The 19,165-nt window shown below is 40.5% G+C and overlaps 2 protein-coding genes across 7 annotated transcripts; both read left to right on the forward strand.

Moving 5' to 3' along the window:
- The first annotated feature begins 234 nt into the window (after nucleotides 1-234).
- On the forward strand, nucleotides 235-5,692 carry LOC104604216 (tubulin alpha-6 chain). The gene is made up of 4 exons (XM_010268476.3): nucleotides 235-582; nucleotides 2,604-2,833; nucleotides 4,600-4,707; nucleotides 5,290-5,692. Exons 1-4 carry the CDS (start codon nucleotides 366-368, stop codon nucleotides 5,410-5,412), a joined length of 678 nt encoding a protein of 225 aa, XP_010266778.1. The 5' UTR covers nucleotides 235-365; the 3' UTR covers nucleotides 5,413-5,692.
- Nucleotides 5,693-5,841: 149 nt separating this feature from the next.
- LOC104604217 (B3 domain-containing protein Os01g0723500-like) lies at nucleotides 5,842-17,335 on the forward strand. Of its 6 annotated transcripts, none has more exons than XM_010268479.3 (5): nucleotides 5,842-12,451; nucleotides 12,590-13,051; nucleotides 13,183-13,582; nucleotides 14,224-14,366; nucleotides 16,539-17,335. In XM_010268479.3, the coding sequence occupies exons 2-5, from the start codon at nucleotides 12,962-12,964 to the stop codon at nucleotides 16,797-16,799; spliced, it is 894 nt and encodes a 297-aa protein (XP_010266781.1). In that variant the 5' UTR covers nucleotides 5,842-12,451; nucleotides 12,590-12,961; the 3' UTR covers nucleotides 16,800-17,335. The 6 variants fall into 6 exon arrangements, with proteins under 6 accessions (XP_010266781.1, XP_010266782.1, XP_010266780.1 ...); XM_010268480.3 differs by having other exon boundaries at nucleotides 12,605-13,051; XM_010268478.3 differs by having other exon boundaries at nucleotides 5,842-12,408; nucleotides 12,525-13,051.
- Nucleotides 17,336-19,165: the final 1,830 nt, after the last annotated feature.

Raw genomic sequence — 19,165 nt, forward strand, 5'->3', positions numbered from 1 at the left:
TGTGTGGCTGCGATATTATGTGGTTAGACGTGTACAGAGTTTGTATGGGCAGGAGATGCGGATTCATCAGAACCCGCATTCGTTCGGATAATCGGATCTAGCCCTCGCGTCGCTTCGCGTTGGGCTTGCGGTTCTCTGTAACTGACTGCTCTCTTCCCTAACCGCAACTTGTGGCCACAAAAGCAGCGCACGAGGACATGTGCATTTTAAAGATATAAATCCGGAAATTGATAAAATACGCTCTCCGAGTGACAACAAAATTTTTGCTCTCATCATCTTTTGCTTCTTCTATACGATTGTGGTGGTCTCTGGTCTGTTCTCTTTCGTAATGGAATTCCACTCCAGTTGATACGGACATAAAAGCAATGGCGTCTTTGCATATTGTTCGCTCTGGTTTGCCACCTTTTCTCTCTTTCCGATCAGATTTCGATCGGAAATCCAACTGCTTCTGTTTGGATTCCGACTTCACAGCGCCCGAGAAGAAGTTTTTTAACTTGCAGAGTCGTCGGAGCTCAAAAGTTTCCTTCGGTAGAGGGTTTAGGGTGTGCTGTCGACTTCAAGACGGCGAGAATGAAAGCAACGGTAAGCTCTCTTGAGAACATTTCGTCGTACCTTAATGCTTGTCCTGCTTCTGCGGCTTTGATTTTTCTGGTCATTTTAAGATGAGATGGAGAGAACGATATCGTGTTTAATGGAATTATATGTAAACTTGTTGTGGTTGTTAACCTTACCTTGTCATCATTATTAATTTATCATAAAATTTATTGTGAGTTTGTGATTGTCCTGCCACGGTTTAACTTCTAATTTGCAAAATTTCATAAACCTTTGTGCATCTCCTCTCCTGATTCTATCTCCGTCTCCAATTAACCTGTTACCCTTTGCTCTTAATTGGAGAGGAACACGCTTTCTCCGCCCACATGCTTGGAAGTTGAGATTACATAAAATTCGATTGCAAAGTCTGTCTGAACTGATTTTAGGTGATCCATTCGAGTTACAAGATCTAATTCTGGTGTTTGGTTGTAGCGTATGCTGCTTTAGAACTCGTAATACCATTTTGCCTTATTATATATAATTTTTCTTTAGTAAGGTACAATCTCATGCATTTGGATACCCCAGAAGCTGTTTACTACCAATTCACAGCTCCGAGGTGCACTAGCTTTGGTCCTCTTGCTGATGGAACTAATTTAGTGGATAACTGTAATATTGATATTGATATTTACATATATCTGGTAAGAAAAATAATGTGAATCTAGCATAGAAGAAACATAGTTTACCTTGACAAATTCACAAAGAATTGGTGCAAAACTGCAGTGACTGTATAGCTTTTAGCAAATGGTTCATGGAGAACATTATGCTGGAAGTTTAAACAAGCTCTAAGTAGGACAAATTGAATGTACAAGTTATCAGGATTCAGAAGGACCTGCAGTTTAGTAAGACTATATAAGTGAGTTTTGTGGTAGCTGTGCAGAACACATCAAAGGCAATAACTGTAAAACGATGATCAATTCAAGTGCTGTTTTGTCCATGAATACACTTCCTAAGGCCTCCTAAGAACCACTCAATTCTATCACTGATATACTTAATCTGCTTTTTATTGGAATTGGAGCTAGGTCTTGGAATTCCAAGTCTATAAATTCTAATGCTTTTGGCTAGGTTGTTTTGATGGGTTAGGGGAAGAAAGTTCAAAACTCCAAATAATAGCTCCCCTCTAAGTTTGATCGATGTATTTTAGTTCAAAATAATTGACATTGAGTTCCAATTCTTTCCTTTTAATTGTGTGCAAAATATTAGATCTGGAATTTAGGGCTCAATTCAATTCCTTTTTGCTCTGATTCTGTGCAACAAACCTGGTCTTAGGTAATCACTAGAAATTTTTGTGAGGTCCTTGGCATATTAACATAAAAACCAGGGTTTCATTAAGTTATTTTTGGAAGTAACTTGTAGAATTTGAGAGTGATGTGAAGGTGAGACACCTAACCACCTATTAAAAGCCAAAATTTGTAGTATATTATGTGAATCTTGCAGTTTTTATGTTTAATTTCTCTTCCATTGTTTGAACATATTCAAATACTTCTTTGACAGTAAATTAGAAAATAAGCTCAATCAAAAAAGTAAAAAAAGACAAGGTACAAACTTGGTTGATAACCTCCCACTCAAAATGCAGACCTTTCAGTTATAAACATGCAACCAATCAAGCATCCTCCCACTGCTCTACCAAAGGGCAAAAAACACCCATTCAACCCTAACACATTTTAAGAGAAGTGAGCACTGTGATGTCTCACTAATTTTTTTGGAGTCCAGTCATGTTGGTTGAGAAAGACTGCTGAGCTATGCTTTTAATTCCTTTCTAATATTTTAGTCTCATGAATTCCTTGGAGTTTGTGACATCTTCTTTTACACATTCCATTATCAGTGAGCACTGTGATGTCTCTTTTCCCTTAGTAATGCGCATAGAATGAACTGGCTATCATTTTTGCAGACTTCTATCGCTGTGCTTGTTACCCAATTTTTATGTTTCTTACATAAAATTATCAATGGATTTTTATGGTTATAAAACAATTGGATACATTCATTTATGCCACTAATTAAGAGTTCTTTTGCAGGTGAAGAACCTCCAGAATCTTTGTTTATGAAAGAATTAAGGAGAAGAGGTATGACTCCCACTTCACTGCTTGAAGATAGTAAGAGAACTGTTTATGGACCTGATGATGAGACAAGATTGGAGGAAGATAACAGAGGTTTCCCAAAGAGAAATGCAGTTTCAACAGATTATGAGAAAAGCTTAACAAATCAGAGGGAGCGATCCATGGCATTGAACAGTGAAGGCCTTGAGGTTTCCCCCTCCCCCGCAAAGGATGAAGATTAATAGTATATATGTGTGTGTATAATTGTAACTTGATAATTAAGTTATAATTCAGTTATTTCAAACATTTACTATTTGTTTGAAGGATGGGATTTTAGCACTCGCTTTTCACCGAAAGATGGTCTTGGATTTTGGTATGTTAATATGCAATGTCACTGTCTTCTCATTCTAGGTTCTTGAACATAATTTGACTAATGTATTTAGTATTCCTTGAGCTGAAATTTACTACAAATAATCAATTAATTTTGTTAAATTTGTAATTTATGCTCCTCAGTTGATTCTAAATGCATATGTCTACTGTTACATGTTTGTGATATTCAAAGCACATATACTTAGTTAGACATTACTTGGCAACAATAAGAAATCAAAAATTGATCCTTGTAGAAGTTACATTCTACTTGACAAGTACTGATTAAAAAGTAGAAAAAAAAAACTACTTTAGAAATTTGCTAGAATATTGAAGTTACAACAAATATATATTTACTTACAGCATTAAAGATTAGAATCCCTATGCTATATAAACCTTCCATATCTTGAAAAACAATCCTTTACACCTAATAATAGCATTATTGGAGAGGAGGGATGCCTTTTGATCTTGCCCACCTGATTTTCTTTTTGTGACCATTGAACAGTAGAGATGAAGATGGAGTTGTAAGGAAAGATTCAAAGGAGGGTCTGACAATGGAAAGATGTGGAATAATCATTAGTTTCTTCTCATGTTTTCGTACCAAGTGCTCCTTTCAATCCTGAGATAGATATAGTTCACTTCATAGCAAAAAGAACCATTACTTTTAATTAAAAATATGATCATATTAATGTAAAATGGGAAATAAAAGCCCATGTGCAAAATCAATATAATATGTTTCTTATGCTTGTAATGTTCCATTGATCCTTAAACAATGAATATCTAATCCAGTCACCCTCTCCACTACACTATGAAACCATTATCTTGTGCATGCTTTTAAAAACCAACCTGGGAATGGAACCGCTTTGACTACTGGTTCCTAGGTCAAATGGTCTGATCATCTGGTCTGAACTCCGGTCAAATGGTTTTTGGGTCCAAAACCGAACCTGAAGCCATGACCAGTTCCTGAGTCAAATGGTCTGACTGTCTGGTCTGGTCTGGTTTCAAAACCATGATCATGTGTTTTTCAGAAAATCCTGTGAAAATGTTTCTTGTAAAGAGTCCTAGTCTCCTAGATAGCATAAGAGGTGGAAAATTATATAATATGTGGCCAAAACATTAGGACAGTTGGCTAATGGGATCTCATAGGATATTGAAAAAGGAACCATTAGAACAAAGGTAATAGAAGAAGAGGGAAGGAACAAGAGGAAGACCAATAAGTTGATGCTGTATGACAAGAGAAAAGTAGGAAGGCAATGAAAAGAGGGACAAGGAGGGCTGAATGCAATTGCTATTGGTCTCACTAGCTGGAGGAGCTTGGGGCTCCATCAGGAATTAATGTATAGTGGGTGTAAATTATCTCAGGAGCTTATATATGCTCAGTTCTTGAACAGAAATAGATTTCAATGTAACCTCTCTCTCTCATACACCATCTTTTATAATTTCTCCTTCATATTAATACATTATCTTTGATTATTTGATCTAAAGAATAATTTACTGAGAATCATTGCTGACTTTTTACTCTGTTCAAATAATTCAGTAATGTTGCAAGATTTATTATCTTATTCTTATATTACATTTGCTTACACGTTACTTGCATATTTTTATACAGGGTTTGATTCCACGAGCTAAACTACTGCTAACAATTGGAGGAACATTCTTTTTGGGATTTGGGCCACTAATCCTCATTACAATTGCATCCTTTTCTGCTCTCTACTTGGTAGCCCTCTTCCTGAACCCTGCTATTTGTTGCAAGATTTATATATCAAATTTTACTTAGAATTATTTTTTATTCTATCTGACATGTAATGCACCATTTAATCTACCTTCAGAATCTAACTGATCTGAAGGGAGTTCATTAAGTTGGCGAGTATTCAGAAAAAGGAAAATAATTGTTAGAATTTGTTACTTCTTGTATGGACTAGCATTCTCGTGCTGTCAGCCTGAGATTTTACCATTATACCAAGCAATGGCCCCTTTTATGGAGTAGGTCTCTATTTGTGAACTGACATGTTCCAGTTATATCTCATGGTTTGTTTGATGCTATCTCAGCAGCCCAACTAGAACCCATTAGTTCAATCCCATCACTTCAACTCCCCTCCCCTCCCCCCTCCTCCCTCCTCCCCCAAACTTACACAACATGCACATACACATACACATACACACACAAATGAAAACCTTTAGAAAATTTTGATTGGTTTAAGTTGCAGGTAAGATGGATCTGTATTTTGTGCATGTAAGGAGAGGTGCCCAGCATACTTGTTTAACAACTTACAACAACTGATTATGGATTTGTTTGCAGTATTTTGGTTCAAGTTTCGTACATGATGCAAGCCAAACACCAATAACACCGCCACAATATATTGATCCATATTCACTTTTGGAAGACGAAAGGATATCAAAGTCAGCTCCAAATGTAAATTGAAGGGCAAGCCTCCATGCTAGTGTTGAGTAAAGATTTCTGTCGTTTATTCTGTGAGGCTCACTTGTCCTATTATACCTATAGCCCTGGTTGCAGTTTCTGTTTATACCTAAGTTAAAGAAGTTATCATCCATCGCTCTGTTTTATGACTTCCAGATAATGCAAATTGAAATGGAAATTCTTCTCTGCTTGTATTCTGTTAAATAGTCTTCCTGTTATTTACACATCTAAATGTACATTATTCAACCATAGATACTAAAAAGCCTTATTTTCTGTTCTACTTGCATGGATACTTGTTACTCACAAAGCAACAGAGGTTTGGTTGTGCGGGATGAGGTTGCAGACACGAAAAATTCCCCATTCCCTCATTTCCAAAGTTGTAAAATCTTATAGCTTTGTGCAACAAATAATTTCTCATCTAGGACTAATGTAGACCTTGCATCTGATTGAAGTTTTTTATTTTTATTTTTTGGATTGTCCGTGTTAACACTTCTCTGTTCTCTCTTTAACAACAGCCCTGTTTCCTAGCCTATACATTCTGATAGTTATTTGGTTCTGTGATGGCAAATAACCTGGTTCTGGCTTCCTGGGGAACAAAATGCATGGAGCAGTCTGGGACTCGGGAGTACGAGCAAGTCGCTATAACAATCAGACATCTTGTTTGAGGCCTTTCTGACAATTGTAAAGAATTCTATTACATAAGGGTGTGATGAGCTTGTTTCTCCTGAACTTGCTATGGATAGATGGAGCTGGTTCGAGGGAGCTCACCTTCCTGAAATGGACGAGAGAAAAGGGAGAGAAACAGAGAGGAAGAAGAGAAGCGAGAGGATACTACTAATAGGTTTATCTTTCTCATAGCCACTACGAATGCTTATTACAGATATTTATAGTAGAGAGATCACGACCTCTAACAAACTAACAAACTTCTGATCACTCTTCTTGACGTGGACGGCGCGTGTAAACGAACGAACCTCAGAGGAGGTGTTGCACGCATGATTCGTGGAGTGCATTGGGTTGGGCTTTGAGCGTCATGGGCCTGGGTCTCCTCGTCTGGGCTTGCTTCTGCGTTGATCTTAACATTCCCTTCCCCGTCAAGAATGACCTTGTCCTCAAGGTTGATGGTGGAAAACTGTTTCTGAAGTTGGTTGTAATCTTCCCAAGTGGCATCCTCCTGTATACCACACAGCTAAGACCTGTTTGTGGACCTTGCCGCCACTTTTCACCCAACAAACATCCTTAATACGTTGTGGTTCAAACACCACTTCTCCAGCCTCCGTGAACGAAGGAAGTGTGGGGCTGGCGACATCCGAGGAAGATAGACAAGGCTTCGGAAGGCTAACATGAAAGATGAGATGCAATTGGCACTTTGTAGGGAGGTTGAGACCGTAGGCAACGACCCCAATACCGTCCCCAATTCATTCAACCACCTGAAATGGGCCAAAGTAACGGGGAGGTAATTTCTGGGATGATCTTTGGGCTAGAGACGCCTGTCTGTATGGTTGGAGTTTCAAATAGAGCCAATCCCCAACTGAAAGTTCCAACTCTCGGTGCTTCTTATCATAAGCTATCTTCTTACGTAGCTGAGCTTGTTGTAGATGGAACTTGAGGATCTTGAGTATGTTGTCCCTTGCTGAAAGTTGGGCTTCAACCTCAGCAATTGATGTCCCCCTTTCGTATGGTAAAATAGATGGAGGGTCACACCCATAAAGCACCTTAAAAGGAGTGGTTCCTGTCGAAATCTGGAATGTGGTAATTATACCAAAACTCATCCCAAGGTAACCATTGAGCCTACTGCCTGGGTTTATCTCCCACAAAACACTGTAAGTGTCCAAGCAATGGTTGACTACTTCCGACTGCCCATCTGTCTCTAGGTGATAACTAGTTGAGTGAAGTAGGTGTACCCCTTGGGTTGTGAAGTAGGCCTGTCGAAAGGAGCTCATGAAGAGGGCATCTCGGTTGGTCAAAATGGAGTGGGGTCCTGTGGAGTTTGGCCACTTCCTGTATGTAGGCCTGGGCTACGGTGGATGTTGAATAAGGTTTGGAGAGTGCAATAAAGTGTGCGCACTTAACCGATCTACAACCACCAGCACAACCGACTTCCCTTGAGATGTGGGGAGCCCGGTTATGAAGTCCATGGTAACTTCCTCCCAGACCTTCTCTGGTATGGGTAGAGGCTGTAATAACCCAGCAGGCGCCTGTGTGTTATACGTCTGCTATTGGCACGTCGCACACCTTGCGACATACTCCTGTACCATGCATTTCATGCCCCTCCCATGATAATGAGTGGCCATATGCTTATAGGTACGGAGAGCCTCGGAATGACCCCCCCTTGGGCTGAGTCATGAAAAAGTGGAACAATTCTTGGTGGTGCTTGGGTCTATCAGAAATTACCATTCTACCTTTGTAGAAGAGAACATCACCTTTCACAGTGTACCCGGAAGTAAGAGCTGATCCTTCAAGGATCTGGGTCCGTATCTGAGCCAGGTGAGGGTCGTCATGGGCTTCATTGCTTAAACTGGTCCATCAAGGGATAGGCTGGCTGTGACACTCCTATTATGTGAAGGTCATCCACCCGGGAAAGTGCATCGGCCACGGCATTAGAAGGTCCAGGCTTGTACTCAATGGCAAAGTCGAACCCCAACAATTTGTAGGCTCACTTTTGTTGGTTAGGGCCCAGAACTCTCTATTCTAGCAGATGTTTGATGCTGCGGTGGTCAGTGGTCGACTTGGCTTGGGCTTGAGGGAAGAGGGCTTTACTGTAGAAGGCCGGTCGTCTACCTTGCTGCATCAGGACCGCGCCTATTCCCTTGCCTGAGCCGTCGGCCTGAATTCCATATTGAAATCGGGAAGGGCCAATGTGGGGGGTGTTGTTACTGCCTTCTCAAGTAATTGGAAGGCTTCTTCGACTTTTTGATCCCACTCGAAAGAGTGTTTTTTCAACAATCTAGTAAGGGGTGCTGCAAGAACTCCATAATTTTGAATGAATTGGCGGTAGTAACCAGTGAGCCCAAGGAATCCCCTGAGAGCCCGTAGGGAGGTTGGCTTGGCCCATGCGACCCTGCAAGCTGTTTTCTCTGGATCGGTATGCACCTGCCCGTTGGAAATAATGTGCCCTAGGTAGCTAATCCGGGTCTGTTCAAAGGAACACTTGGAGGGCTTAGCGAACAGCTGATGGTGGCGGAGTAAGCCCAATGTGCATTGTAAATGATCCAGGTGAGCGGCCCAATTTGGGCTATAAACAAGTATATCATCAAAGAATACAAGCATAAATAGCCGTAAATAGGGCTTAAAGATCTCATTCATGAGTCTTTGAAATGTAGAAGGTGCATTGGTTAAACCAAAAGGCATCATTAGGAACTCGAAATTCCCATCCGAGGTCCAGAATGCAGCCTTGTGTATGTCCTCGGGATGCACTTGGATCTGATGGTAGACTGACCGCAGATCCTGTTTAGAAAAATATTTAGCCTTACCCAACTCGTCAAATAGCTCTTCAATGAAGGGTATTAGATACCGGTCCTTCACTGTGATGTTGTTCAAAGCTCTGTAATCCACGCAGTCTCTAGTTACCATTGTTCTTCTTTACCAAGATAACAGGTGACGAAAACGGGCTGCTGCTGGGCCGGATAAAACCCTTGTCCAACAACTCCTTCACCATCTGTTCCACTTCTACCCTTTGGTAATGGGGGTAACAGTAGGGTTTAACATTGGCGGGCGGGGCTCTAGGTTGAATGGGTATTTTGTGATCATGGGCTCTAGGGGCGGGTAGGGTAGTGGGCTCCTGAAAAATATCAGAGTAAGCTTGGAGCAACAGTTGGAGCTATTGGGCTTGATCCGGACTAAGGTCTATAGCTTTAGAGGAAGGAACTACTGTGGGTCCAAGAGGCATTAAGCCCATAATCATCTGCAAGGGGGTAGCACTGTACTGACAGTGTTTTAAGTATAACTTCCAAGTTTTCTGCAGTTATGGGCTGGTTTTTAACCCCTCTTAGGGTATAGGAACGACCTTCCTATGTAAATTGCATTGTCAATTCGGCCCAATTATATATCACAGGGCCTAGAAGCTGTAACCACTGTATTCCCAAAACCACGTCTACTCTTCTGAACTCCAAGGGATGCAAGTCCACCCTAAAAGTATACCCCTGAACCTTGAGCTCAACCGACTTACACTTCCCTTCGCAGGTGATACGCTGGCCGTTGGCTACATTGACTGCCAAGGTTGGGACTGCCTTAATCATTAGTCCTAGCTGCCGGGCTAGTTCGGGAGTTATGAAGTTCAGAGAACTCCCACTATCGATCAAGACAGCCACTCTCCTCCCCAAGATCTGACCGTGGACCCCGTGGTTCTTGGGGCCTGGTTTCCGAACAGAGCCTACAGGGAGATAAACACAGTATTCCACTTCCGAAATCACCTCCATCTGTTGAACCCCAGGGTCTTCTGAAAGTGGATCAGGTTCACCCTCCTCGTCAACTTGAAGAAGGTATACATGTTGTCCTTGCACTTGTGACCCGGGACGAATTTCTCGTTACAATTATAGGACAAACCCTTCTCCCTTCTGGCCTGCATCTTAGTCCATGATAGTTTCCGGTAAGGTAGGGTCAATGAACCGGGTTTCTTGGTGGGTGGTATGGACTTAGCGGTAGTGGTTATCGGAATGGTGGGGGTTGGGAGCAATGGTTCTGGGTTCGGTTCAGTCTTAGGATATGGATTTTTTTTGCATTGGGCCCGCCTGAAACCCAGTGGACCTCCCAAGTTTCTTAAGTCGGTCCAGAGTGGCCTCCAGCCAGCCATGAACTCTAGTGGCCAACCGTTGGAACTCATTTTGGTATTCTCTCACTCTTGAGAGAGACTCATTGAAGTTCTCGTAGCTAGAGGGTCCGAACCCCACGCGTAGAGCCTCAGTTAGGTCTAACAAGGTGGTTTGTGGGTGGGTCTTACAATACCATTGATACCATATAATGGCTTCGCCGTCCATGTGAATGGCGGCAACGGAGACTCTTTGGTTTGCTGGGGTCTCATGAAATTCAAAGTAACGTTCGGCTCAGTATATCCAAGGAACAAGGTCTTCACCTGAGTAGAGTGGAAAGTCTATCTTGGCGGCCTTGATGGGAAAGACTCCACTTCACCTGCTCCCGCTGCTGCTGCTTCTGGATCCCTCGATCTCCGAAGCTCTAGGTGTCGCCGACAATCGTTCAAACTTCCCAACCAATGATGAGAGAGTCTCCTTGATGTCTCTCAACTCCTTGATTGATCATTTCTTCTACCGCTGTAGATCTGGTGGTCGGCATCGAAGTTAAGCTCTAATACCAGTTGATGAGCTTGTTTCTCCTGAACTTGCTATGGATAGATGGAGCTGGTTTGAGGGAGCTCACCCTCCTGAAATGGACGAGAGAAAAGGGAGAGAAGCGAGAGGATACTAATAGGTTTATCTTTCTCATATCCACTTCGATTGCTTATTACAGATATTTATAGTAGAGAGATCATGACCTCTAACAAACTAACAAACTTCTGATCACTCTTCTTGACGTGGACGATGTGTGTAAACGAACCTCAAAGGAGGTGTTGCGCGCATGATTTGTGGAGTGCACTGGGTTGGGCTTTGAGCGTCATGGGCCTGGGTCTCCTCGTCTGGGCTTGCTCCTACGCCGATCGTAACAAGGTGGAATTTAGAGAAATGTCAAATGCATTTTGGGGGAATTTAAGTTTCTTTTAGGCTGTCTGGTTTGAAGGAAAATGTCAAGATGTAGTTTAAGGAAGATAAAAGGTATGAAAAGCTTTACAAACATTGTATAGGTTTTCCTACTTTTTTTCAAACCAAACACAGCCTGAGAATCTGAAACTTAGTAGGCAAACGGAGCAAATATTACTTGTGACAAGGGTCACAGAACCACTCAACGACGCCAGTGATTTTTGAACATGCCAATGTTTTAATCAAACATGGGGTTGGCATCAGAGGCGGAGTCAGAAATTTTTTGTGAGGGGGGACCAAAACCTAAAGTGGAATGGGTGAGGGGGGAATATCTGACCTTGGTCTCAGATATTGGACCTTGGAAGAGATCTTTTTTTGTAGGCAGTGGATCCGGACTCGGAGACCCGATCGTGGTCGTGGATCCGAGTCGTGGGAATACAACAATACAAATAATAGAAGTTCTACGGATTTTGTCCTGTGGCCTGTGGGCCGTGGTCATTGGTCTTGGTCATAATAAACGGTCGTACCACGACTTAAAAGGAGGATTGGGATTCTTTTTTGGGTTTTTGTCAATACCCGAGAAATCTCGAATACCTATTACCTACCTCTACCTTCCCCACCCCAGCCCTATGCTATGCAATTATGCATCCAGAGATTCTGTCCTGTCCTCCAGTACTCAGTCGAATTCGGCTTCTGTCAGCGTACTCCCATCAGACAGACATAAACACAAACACATATTGGATAATTATGAGATCGTTGGACATAAACACGAATTCTCAGGGTTAAGTCCAATCCACACATGGCACAACCCTGTCCGGCTGTCCCTACCGAGTCAAAGACAAAGACCTACCTGCGAAAAGAAAACCTCCCAGGCTCCCATCTTAGAATGCCCCCCAAGAAAATGACAATCCTAACCTGAGACTGTTTATCAGTAAAAGGAATAGTAGAAGTGAACAAGTGATGGGTTCACAGTTCACACACTGCAATTCTGCAAATAAGTTGGGATATAAGATTGGTTTCTTCGATCTGCAACGTGGTTCTCCATCCTCTTAATGTTCGGAATTGTCAAGTTCTGCTTACGTTAAGTTCATCCATGTCTCCCCTTGAATCCTTGATAGCTCGGGAAGGGAAGAAAGAGGATGAAGACCGTGCGGTGATAACAATTAAATAAATTCATGTCATTCAAACGTCAAACCACCCATTACAGTTCAACTTGAAAGTGTGGTGCAGAACAGGATTGCAGAAGCCTCGGTAGGATGTTTGTCCCAGACGCAAAGATTGAGGCCTGCAAGTTCAAAGCCTTGACGCAATGGTATGGTTTGAATAACTTGGCACTCTGCTGGTATCTCCACGAGGTTCTGATTTAACCTTTCTCTCTCTCTCTCTCTCTTTCTCTTTCTTGGTTCTTGAAATGTGGCGATGTTGCAGAGAGGAATCTTCTTTCCCTCTCTTATCCACAGTTTCTCTTGTGGCTTTTTATCAATACCCGGCAGATCTTGCGCCTTCAGGTCGTTCAGGGCACACAGTGACGGGAGAGGGACTATTTCGTTTGGGCAATGGGCTTTGATAGATGGGGCATCTCAAGGTTTCCCGCCAAATTAGATGGCCAAAATCTTTGATACAGATAACGAGCGGTCAAGTCTCAAGTACACGAAATTTTAGGAAATTTATTCTTGTTTGGAAGACAGAAAAAGGACTCTCACTCATTCCAATGAGCTTCCTTCCCTCGTTTACTCCGCAGAGATTATGCCAGTAACACTCTGCCTCTACAAATTATCAGTTCCTGTATCCTGCTTCCTGCTTTACCTTCCTTCTTCCAATTTCTATTACTGTTCGGTCTGCACCTCCACTTCTTCAGGACAGAGATGGTGAAGAGGAGTGAAAATGGCTCATGTCAAGACAGGAAGCATTACTTCTTCAAGATTATGCTGCCGGGACTCCCCACCCAACAGTTGGTACTCTCAATCTTTTATCTCTGTTAATTCATTTCCCCTTTTCTTGGCCTTTCTGGTTTTTAATCTGTAAGAATGTTTTACTAAAACTGAATGGCGAGCTTTTTTTTTTTTCTTTTTATGTTGTTTTGCAGCGGATTCCTCCAAATTTTACGAGGCACATTTCAAAAAGAGCAGCTGGAAGAGCAATCCTAGAGGATCGTAAGGGTTATCGTTGGTTCGTCAAATTAAAACAGACTTCAAGTGGCATATATCTAGGGGAAGGATGGCAGGATTTTTTAGTAGATCACTCTATACTGGATAATGAATTTTTACTATTTCGATATGATGGAAATCTGATATTCAATGTGAAAATTTTTGGCAAGAATGGATGTGAGAGAGATGCCAGTACATTTACTCTTAAGACAGACCAAGTCTCTACATTCTCAAATAGAAGAGAGAAAGGAACTAGCCCATCAAGAAATCATGTTGCTTGTGCTTGTGCTTGTGCCTGTGCCTCTCCATCTCTATCAAAGGTTTGCAGAGACGATCCAGGTATTTGAGAAGCATTGCTCTGACCAGACCTCTCCATATGCATTTGCACACATCTCTGGGTTCTCACGACTTGTTTCACCTTCCAGATTTAGAGAACCAGGAACTCCTCCATTGAGTAACCAGGCCAAAAACCAGCTTGAATTGAAGCATGATATGCAATTACGTGATTTTTCTATATATACATTGATGTTAAAAAATTCTACAACTCATAAATTCATCTGGTTATGATGATTTTTGATGTAGTTACTCTCTTAGGTGGGAACATCCAAGTGGAGTCCTGATCATCTTACATGCAACATGTGATGAGTTGTGGAGGCCCCAAATTTTTAGTACAATTACACAGCCCCAGAACTTGAGGCTTTCCTGTTGTTATTAAACCCCAATTACAACACCCAAATCTTATATATTTTTCATCAAACTCTAAATTTTAATTTTAGCTTCCATGGAGTGCACAAGCAAGTTTCCCACCTTTATTGTGAAATCTCTACTTTAGGACCCATAGTAGTAGGATATCCACCCCGTCTTGCATGCAAATTTATATACCTACATGGCTAGGTAGTTATCATTTAATGTGCATAATTCTTAACTGAATTCCTGCAAACTTAAAAATTAAGTCCCTGACAGTGGCTCAAATGGGACAGGTAAACACCTTGAGTCGAGGAAGAGGCTTGCAACTGAAGAAGAAAAGATAAGGGTCCAGGAAGCAGCAGAATCTTTTATCTCCAAGTTTCCTTATTTTAAGAGACGTTTAAATGCATCAAATGTGTACGTCGGGTTTGTTTTGGTTAGTTTTCTTGCTAATTCCTTTCACTTATTTCAATTAGTCAGATGGATGGATTGTGTGTCAGAGATGTGTTTGATTATATTGAATTCTTTCATCATTGAAATGAGAAAAACAAAATTTACTCATGAGAAAATAAAGGGGCTCAAACAGCCCCAAAATTAGAAGGAAACAGAAAAGGGCAAACAAAATACTTGAGTTGCACTTGGGTTAGGTAGATTTGGATTTGGAGGCAGAATAGGAATTTTCAATTCCTTGTATAGAATTCCCATGTTTGGATCGATCCTTAGTGTAGTTGAACTTGGTGAAAAGGTTAGAACTCAAAATGGAAGGGGTGACAATTATTTAATTTCTACAGCATTGAGGTGGAATAATTCAAATTCAGTTCATTTCCACAATCAAACACATCCTTAGCAAAGGCAACAGAAGAAAAGTCTATAGCCAGATGCCATGCCACCCTATTCACTCCTCAACCAGTTCTTTGACTAACAGATATACTTGTTTCAGTCCCTAGGAGAAAAAGAAAAAAAAAAAAATTAAACATCTTTACTCTTAGCATCTATATAGCGTGTATCTTGTTGGCAATACTCCACAGCCCCTATTGCCATTAGTTGCTTAGCTGATAAGTATTGCTAGAATTCCTTTGAGCCATGATATTGTGGGATCTTTTTTGAATTACCATGACCAATAAGTCCAGGGGAGAGTTAGATAATGTCCTTTTAGTTCACTCACTATCTTTTTCTCTGGAGAAGCCCAGATTCCCCAAAGAGCAACTCTCAATTTTTGCTTAATGAAACCAGGAAGTTGGCCAATAGTCTAACCCTTAACTCTATTAACAATTTCCAAGGATGCAATGCAGCAGCCACACCTCAATCCTCATGATATCTCCCCTTCAATACCATTGGAAGATTTGTTTGAATGTACTGAATAAGATAAGTTGGCTTTGATTTTCTATCATAGCCTGAGGTTGTCAAAACTCATCAATGCCTTGTCCCAACTATATGTATCAGTTGCATAAATCCTTTTCACTGTTACCATCCACTCAGGTGGCTGTTGAGGGTAGTGGAATCTGCCTCATATTTTTCCTTTCATTTATTTTCTTCCAAATCTTCGGAATAATAACAAGAAATCAGCCTTAAAGCTGTCCCCGCCCCCCTGTAACTCCAAGGCTAAAACAGTTCTGTTGTCCTTGGGGAATACTGAAGAAATACGAAAGTTCGGAGTTAGGATAGCTTTTAGATGAGCAGCTACATGATAACATAGCAATAGTGCTTTATGGTCTGCATGTGAAACTTCTAGCTTTTTCTGTCTTGTTTTGTTTCCTTTATGACATAGATTTGCAGTTTGTGCTAAGATAGCATTTTGATATTCAACTATTACCTTGATGATATATAGCCCATTCAACAGGACTTTGGTTTTAACATTTTATGGATTTTGGTGACTTTGCTATTCCAGTAGCATCTCCTTAAAATTTATATTTAACCAGATATCTTATTTCCCCTTCTTATTTCCACCATATTTGTGTTTCTTCAGGACTCATTCATTTACAGAAACCTACTATTACAATTTCATTCTTTAAGAGTTATACCATCTTAGAATTGCTTTTATCTCAGATTTTGAGAAGCTAGAGTGTGTAATCTACTCCTCACTGGTGTTTTGGTCCTGGTCTGAAAGTAACATGCAGCTAAACCTTGATGGCAGCATTAAATGCCTAGTCACATAGTTCATCATCAACTCACAGATGCACCAATTCAAGCGGTTTAGTTTAGATTTGAGGAGATGGATTTAGATTTGGTTGCTTCTGGTGTTCTTTGAACTCTGTTATAAATCTGTGCGAGTTGGAAAAGGATTTACATTGTTATGCCTTTTCAGGTTAATTAAGTTGGTGGTATAACAGGGACATTGTATGTCTTTACATACTCAAACTCTTCCTAGCATATATATTTGAGGAATTGATGGTTTTAGATTTGGTTGTTTATGGTGTTCTTTGAACTCTGTTATAAATCTGTGCGAGTTGGAAAAAGATTTACATTGTTATGATTTTTCAGGTTAATTAAGTTGGTGGTATATAACAGGGACATTTGATGTCTTTACATACTCAAACTCTTCCTAGCATATATTGTAAATTTCCACTTTTATTAGTTTTCTCTTAATGAGTGGGCATTTGTTGTTCAGCATGTTCCAAAGTGGTTTGCTAAATCACATCTTCCCCCATGCAAAACAAAGATTATCCTCAATAATTCAACAGGGGAATCTTGGGTGGTTAATCTACTTTTTATCAGAGGAGCACATGCCTTATGTGGAGGGTGGCCTGCATTTGTACGCGAGAACAAGCTTGAAGAAGGAGACATATGCATATTCGAGTTAGTTGGTAATCTTGAAATGCAGGTGCATATTTTCCGGCTGTTTGAGGAGGGAAAACATGTTGATGATTAAAGGATGTTCCAGGTGACCAACTTATCTCCTTAGTTCTACACAGAGGGCACTGTCATTGGCTGGTATAGGGTGGGAATGTTCTTGGATATCTATTAATCTTCCTTTCTCCTTTTCAAGTTTTTGCAAAGCAGTTGACATCCTGATTTCATGATATGATATGATATTTGTTGAAGACATGTAATGGGTGTTTGGCATCGATGCCGTTTTCTGCCACATAGGCACCACATCAGAAAACGGGAATGTGCCAGACCTCCATGTGTGACTACTTGTGTGGGGCTTTTGCAGATGCTGGAGCCATAGGTGTTAATGGCTTATGACTACTTGTGTGGGGAGCAGAAAGCAGCTTTAAACATAATTAAGATTCCTACTGAATTGCTAGACTACATTCGCAATCCTTTTAATAACATTTGAAGTGATGACTATGCCCTCAAACCTTTATTTATGTAGAAAGGCTACTTTTACATAGAATATTTTACAGAAGGCCTTAATTTGTACGTGCCTTGAGTAATTCTCTCGAAAGGCTTTTATTATCTGAAGAGCAACTCTAAACCTTAGTTTAATGTTTCATCAAATTTGGAGATGGTGCAACCTGGCCTCCATGAACCTGAGCTTTTGGATGGTTGGGCTCGGTTTGAGGCCTCACGTAGCCCGATGCAACCCCACTTCATTATGTAGGAAAACGATGGCTTGATCTAATCAAGTGGTGAGCTTCCCTACCCTACATGATGCAGAGGAATCTTATAGTTGATCTGGGCTGTTCACCTGAGAGAAGATCCAACACAATGTTACTCTTAGGCTATGTTTGGCTTGAATAAGAGAGAAACATAAAGTTGGGGGAAATTCTTTCCAAAAAACTTTTTGTTTCTCTATCAAATCAATTACAGCCGAAGGGTGTAATAGTAACTTGAGTTGGGTCAGGCTGAGCATTTATTGTTAAAAATTTAAAGGGGGTCCAGGCACGATGCAAAAATTCTTTTAAGATTGGGTGCCTGATTTGCACACCTTTGAACAAGAGAGTTCCATTTTGCATATCGCTGGCCATTATTCAGAACTCTATGTATTATATAACTTTATCTAGCCCAAGAAAAAATCGGGTTTGTTGTCAGTATGATTGGATAAGTGGAAAGAGATTAGACGTGGCACTGCTGATTTAGGTGGTGCTCAGTTGGTTGGTTCGTCTGGTTTTCACAAAGTTTTGAAATAGGGGTTCGAACCAATCAACAGCTATCATAGAAGTGGTAAGCGGTAATCAATCAAGTATGGTTGGTGGGGGGTTTGAGTGTCAAAACTCTCGGGGTATCAAAGATTTTTTCTAAGCCAAGGTTCTAATATATTTAAAGAAAGGGTAGGTCACACTTCATTTGATATATCATCTTTTTGAAGACCAGAGAAGGAAGCTGAACACTCAATACTTTTTTCATGAAGGCTTAAAACCACTTCATTCAACATTTTAAAAGTTAAAATACACCATAGGACGGTTCTTCTTCTTTTTTTCTTTCTTTTCCATGGGATTTTAAAAGGGTTAAAACCACCCTTTTCTTTCTTTCTTTCTTTCTTTTTCCATGGGACCCCATACAACAGGGCTAACGACCAGTTTTTTCTTAAAGTACCATACCTAATTTATCCAAAAAATCACGAGTACCATACTTATGATCCGCCAATCAAATGCTTCCTTAGCTGTACCGACTTTTTTCCTGCACTTCAATGTGGCTACACAATGAAAATGGCGAGTAGCCTGTCCTCTCTCTCTCTCTCCATGCTTTTGGAGATCATATTTGGGCTCCGGGGTGGGTGCCCCACATGCACTTCGCTCAGTTTAGTAGTATAAATACAAATATGTAGAGTGCAAAATCTTATATTTTGTATTATTTTATATGTATTTGCATTGTATATATTTATATTTGTGCTCTTACCAAACTAAGTCTTAGAAAGATCTATATACTTGCGAATTAATGCCTTTGATTGAATTCTTGACATGACGTGCCATTTTGTTTTTTACAAAATTGACCTACACCTAATAACCCAAATTTGAGAAACTTGATTAACTGGAATTGATGGACCTTAATTACAATCTCTTCCGTTGTCTTGCATAATTGCATGCCATGAAATCCAATTTCAGGATTTCAAATAGCTCAGGAGGTACTGGGCCTACTGGCCCTAGAGCACTTCACGTATAAATATGAACCTATGAGCTGACATGTTTATTTCTGATTGGTTTCATTGTAGTAGATATGGAATGACTCAAATAAAGGGGGAGTGTTCCAGAACATTGAATGATTTTGTTTTTAAAAACATTTATTTTGAGAAGGGTCATTTACTAAATCACTCTTAGTTTCGTAGATTTACTAAAACCCATCATAATCCTA

Source organism: Nelumbo nucifera, chromosome 6 (assembly GCF_055504915.1).
Source record: "Nelumbo nucifera cultivar China Antique chromosome 6, China Antique-T2T, whole genome shotgun sequence".
In the NCBI taxonomy this organism is placed as follows: Eukaryota; Viridiplantae; Streptophyta; class Magnoliopsida; order Proteales; family Nelumbonaceae; genus Nelumbo; species Nelumbo nucifera.